The sequence below is a fragment of the Oreochromis aureus genome, linkage group 4 (genome assembly GCF_013358895.1).
Source record: "Oreochromis aureus strain Israel breed Guangdong linkage group 4, ZZ_aureus, whole genome shotgun sequence".
In the NCBI taxonomy this organism is placed as follows: domain Eukaryota; kingdom Metazoa; phylum Chordata; class Actinopteri; order Cichliformes; family Cichlidae; genus Oreochromis; species Oreochromis aureus.
Window position 1 is genome coordinate 29,403,945 of NC_052945.1, and position 5,453 is coordinate 29,409,397.

The 5,453-nt window shown below is 46.5% G+C and overlaps 1 protein-coding gene across 1 annotated transcript; it reads right to left on the bottom strand.

The window, feature by feature from the left end:
* Positions 1–1,364: 1,364 nt before the first annotated feature.
* nfil3-6 (nuclear factor, interleukin 3 regulated, member 6) lies at positions 1,365–4,539 on the bottom strand. Its single transcript, XM_031748323.2, has 2 exons — positions 4,254–4,539; positions 1,365–3,496 (listed from the first exon to the last, which is right to left on the bottom strand). Exon 2 carries the CDS (start codon positions 3,374–3,376, stop codon positions 2,153–2,155), a length of 1,224 nt encoding a protein of 407 aa, XP_031604183.2. The 5' UTR covers positions 3,377–3,496; positions 4,254–4,539; the 3' UTR covers positions 1,365–2,152.
* Positions 4,540–5,453: the final 914 nt, after the last annotated feature.

The window sequence follows — 5,453 nt, forward strand, 5'->3', positions numbered from 1 at the left end:
CTCAGCCTGTTTTACTAATCGAATCTATTCTAATCCAGTGTTTGTATTTTGACATTTCAGAGGCTTATAGACAGCTCATCTTATTGCAGGGTGGATCTTTGTGTGTGTGTGTCTCTCAGCTGCTTTCTAGTGTATTTAAAAGATTTCATAAGTCTTTGTTTTGCAATAAGACAAAACAGTTACGCTGATTTTATGTCATTTGATTTCATGTCACTTTTCCATGTAATTTGGTTATATAATTACAATGTAAAACATTCAATTATTGAAATCCAGTTAAATGAATTGTACTGATGTTTATATATTTCAGCTGCATTTTACTCAAAATCGTTGCCTCATGTTTGTGAGTGCAAATAATCACAATGACACACGGCAAGCTGAATAAGCTTTTACAGTTTATTCCTCATAACAAAATAATATAAGACACTGATTGCACTTAATATTTATTTTGTCCGAGTTTTTTCCTCGTGAAGCGTCAGTTTTCTGCACATTTCTTCTGATACGTTTGCTGGCTTTAACTCTTGCACATCACCATGTGAAGTAGCTTCCAGCACATATAGGAACAATGAAAACTGCAACCATCCAGAGTAGGATTAACAGATTTGGGTTGATGGTAAGGGCACGCAGTGAAGGGATTGTCTTTGCTGCCCTCTGCTGACGCCAAAGCAGCATGATTCGTTATTATTTTTCCAGACGGAGCACAAGGTGACACAGTCTGGGGTGAATGTTAGACAGGAAGCGCTCACAGAAAAAAGTGCTCATAAGAATGTGTGTGAATGGGTAAATGAGGCATGTAGAGTACAGAAGCACTTTATAAGAAGCAGTCCATTTACCATTTACATGCATTTGAGTAGGAAGGCTAAGATGTTCTTCACTGCTGTTTCATAGTATTACATGAAGTGGATGAAGGAAATGAACGGCAGTGCATTCCTTCCTTGTTGAGAGCTGCGCAAAAGGTTATCAAGGTCTTCCGGTGGCCTTCAGGGTGCACATGGCCTCACTATATTCATGTTAACCCTTCTTCATGACATGAATTCTCTCCTGTCACTTGTAATTCCAGCTGTTATCTTTGAGCTCTTGTGTTTTCCAAGGTCTGTAACAGAACTGTTGAGTAACAGCGGGCTCGCCCACTGTCTCTGTCTGCCTGGCTGTCAGCCCATCTTGCCGCCTGCAGGGACTGTGGGAGAGAAACTCCTCTTCTCTTCTGTCGACCCTTCTCTCATTCCCGTTCACATTCTTCCTTTTTTTTCCCTGCAATTCACTGTCTGGGAAAGAATTTCTGGCTCCAAAAGAGGCTGTTTTAAGTTTTTTAAGTTTGATAACCATTTATAATAGCAATGAGCAATGATTGACTCGCCACCGTGGTGCTGGATCCATCAAATGTTTCTTTTATTTTTGAATATGAAAACGCACAGAGAGACATTATTATTACATCATTACCTCGGCACAGAAAACAGGGAGGTAACACAAATATGTTGAAACCCAGGCATGGACAAAGATCAGTAGTGGGTGTGAGACACCAAAACAGAGCAGAAGTTACAGTGTGGTTCCTAAAAGACACACAACAACACCAGAGCAACAAGTAACACCCCGCCCTCCCCGAGACCCGTGGAGGTTTTGATGGCTATTAACCTCACCTCTGTGTGTGTTTACTGTCTGTCTCTGCCTGTGTTTGCGGGTTTTCTGCAGACCCATCTCAGCGGTGGGAAACTGTTTGTGCAGTAAGTCATACCACTCTAATTACCGGACTGCAACTTCCCGCATCTCAGTGTGGCAACGACCTGCTGGCCGACTTCCAGCCGCATTTTAATCTGGCGTCGCTGAGCGGTGTGAGGTTTGTGCTGTGATGATGTGATGTAAACAGCTTTGTGCTGCATGTTTTTAGTTGTCACAGTGTATGTAATAAAGAAGCTATTATCCACTTAACACTAGTACAGTTAAGACTCCCTGTCTGGGGGAACACTGATTGCTCAGACTGAGTGTTTGTTATAGACAGCAGGTTTATGAGATGAGCTTTAAAGACATTTATTATAATACAATACAATACTTGAGATAAAAACAACACATGATGAGCTAGACTTGAAAGTCCTTTTTGGCTTTCTTAAAGTAAACTTTGCCCTTAAAAGTCTAGCTGACTGGCTCACAGCATTGGTTCTCAGTTGGCTTTGGCCATGAGCTGCTCTGTGAAAAGCTTTTTCAGCTGAGCCACCTCCTCACTGAGGGAGTTTAGCTGACACTTCAGGTAAGTGTTCTCGTGCTGGTACTGGACCTCCGGTTGCACTTGAGCGGGAGGGGGCTGGAGGCTGTAGTTGGAGGTCAAAGCACTGTATTGAGGGGAGTGTCGCCCCCTCCTGCTTTCCTCCCCCTCGATGTGCTGGATCCAGGAGCTGGTGCATGCCGGGCCTGCTCCTGCCTCGCTGCCTCCGCTCAGTCCTTTCTCTCTTGGAGCTTCCCGGCCCGCAGTAGAGAGCGTGGGGCTGCGTCTGGCGACGCCACCGTCTCCCTGGGCATCGGTTCCGTCGTTGCTTCCGGGGATCTTGAAACGCAATTTGTGAGGAAGGTTTTTCATGGCCTCCGCGTGATCCATCCTCCCCCCAGTTAGTCCTGCAGCGTGGTGGGGATCTGTAGGCGAATGGTGGAGGTCATACCCCAGCTCCTCACCCCGGTGTGGGGATAATTTCCCATGGTCGCTAAGGCGGTCTTCAAAGAAAATCGGACTGCCCACACTGGACCCACCTGGGGTAGAGAAGCCCGAGTCTTCTGACATGTTCCCAGCATCCCTGGAGCCCCTGCTGCTCATCTGGGCTGGTTGGTTGTTGGGATGTGGTGCTGAGGAGCCTTGGAGGCCGCCGTCCCCCCTTGGGAGGTAATATTGAGGAGTCAAGGGTTGAGGGGTGTGCTGGGGAGCTGTAGTTAGGGGCAGTATTGGGGCATTGGAGGGGTCTTTAACCAGGCCAAAGCGGAACTTGAGCGCCAACAGCTCTGCTCGCAGTCGCGCGTTTTCCTCCAGCAGGGCCAGCACACGGCTCTCCAGGACCATGTCGTTCACGCGCCGCTTCTCTCGCGAGCGCTTAGCCGCCTCGTTGTTCTTCCTCCTCTTGTCCCAGTAGCTGTCGTCCTTCTTCTCGTGAGGTATGAACTCGCGCTTGCGCCTGGCGCTGGAGGAAGGGCTCTCTTTGCGTTTGACGGCTGAGGTACGACCCAGCAGCGAGCGGGCCAGCAGGCTACTGGAAGTCAGGATGGACACAGCTTCATCTGTGAAAGACAAAGCTCCTCCCGCTCCCCCTCCAGCAGAAGCCACTGCCGTGGGTGACTCCACGGCACGGAGCACTCCCACGTCCTCTTGGACCCTCATCTCCTGGGAGTCCTCCTCAAACATCTGGGTAGTTGGATGATTAACTCCCGGCTGGTGATGAACGTCAAGTGCCGCTGTGTGGTGCTGAGGGCTCACTGAACTCTGTTGGACGTCTGTGTGACGGGAATGTAGCAACAGCGCCTCCTGGTGATCAATTTGATAGAGAGGACAAGGGAAGAGGGATTTAGTGGTTACGCAAGAGCTATTACAACACAATATTATGTAACTCCATTACAGCTCTCCAATAAAACTGGAGCAACTTCCATATAACCTTGCAAGCCCTCACTCAGTGTGAGACAGGGGAGTGCTGGAAACTCCAAACTGTCAGTCACACCACACATTTTTTGGCAGTACTCCGAGTATAAGGCAGTAAATAAGAAGTACATGTAAAAATACATCTAGATAACAAGGTGACCCAATCACAGTCTAACCTACATTTACATTTAGTGCGTCAAGTTTATCCTTCTTCTGCGCATTCTATCGGAAACCCTAATCAACGGATTCACGACCGGTTTCCGGTGTGTCCGTCTTCACTCGCTCCATCAGCGCTGACCCATATGTCTGACACCGACACGCTGATCCCTGACCGGCTGCTTTTCTTTTTTTTAAATCATCTGCCATGACCCTATTCCTCTTCTTCTTTACCTCAGCATCATGAGCGCAGTTTGAGGCAGCCGTAGGTGCTTTTGAAAAACGTCAAAAGTACGACGATTTTTATGAAATACATAAAACATAAAGTGAACATTAGCGATGGAGTAAAAATCACAGTCCCGCGCCAGCTTGAAAGAAAAGGACACTCAGGTGTTTAAACACAAAAAGACATTTTTAATTTATTGGTGTTATTGTAGGCTGATCAGATCACTGTAAGGAAACTCTGTTTACAAAATGATCATTATTGTACCTCAGTGGAATGAGGAGTTTCCTCCGCGGGTGCGCATGGCCGCTCTCGGCGTCTCCAAACGTGTTTTTGGTCCTGTTCAGGAAGAATGCGCTTTTCCTTCCTCTGTGGTGTCCACAAAGCGCGGCTTCACTCGCCTCTGTTATTCAATATTATCATCGGTGTAGCGCACCTCCACTCTGCTCCACTTGGAATGCCGCAGCTCCTATTTGTAACGTCGAGTTCAGCTCAGGACGGTCCCTATCCTCACTTGAACCAGATGGGGCCCTGTTTGTGTGTGTGTTCCTGAGTGAGACCGCCCCCCCTCCCCCTTCACCCCTCCCACCATCCAAAGGAGCGCTCTCATCGACCGTTCACATAACACGGCGGTTCAGGCACCATCATCATCACCACCATCATCATCTGACCTCTCTCGCCCCGCCTTCTCTGAGAGGATAATCTTCCCATAACAATTAGGTAATATTGCGCCTTTCTCTCTCTCTCGCTCTCTCTTTCTGTGGAGCATAATGAGACACCGGCTGTGAGTCAGTCTTACAAGAGAAGCATATAACCCCTTATATCAATCACAGGCTGTGGAGCAATTTTTTTTTAGAAGTGTGAACTGTGATTACAGTCTTTATATAACACCCTGCTGGAGCACTTTTGAACCCCGGGTCCTCTTTAGTAGCTCTGATACTGCATGTAACGTTCTTGATCACCTTCGAGAGTTTTACTAATTGTCAGGAGAGCTGCAGATTCTCCCTTGCTCCAGTTTTGCACATAGCATAATATAGAAATATCTTTCCTTATGTAACTATACTTTAATACACTTGATTGTAATGAGGTGGCTCCACTGATTTGGAGGTTTCTTCCTGGTAAAAGGGAGTTTTTCCTTCCCACTGTCACCAAGTACTTGCCTGTGGGGAGTGAGGGGTGTCATGTGATTGTTGGGGTTTTCTATATATTATTGTAGGGTCTTTACCTTACAATATAAAGTGCCTTGGGGTGACTTTTGTTGTGATTTGGCGCTTTATAAATAAAGTTGAATCGAATAGAGCAACAAATAAATAATCTGCAATACTAGATAATGGCAAAAAAATAACAAATAATAAAAAAAAAAACCCAACAGGTTTTGCAACAATGGGGAAGTAAAAAGAACCTGGTATTATGTTCTTAAATAACTCTAAGCTGTCCTAACCCTTCCTGATGTTTCACCGTGTTTCA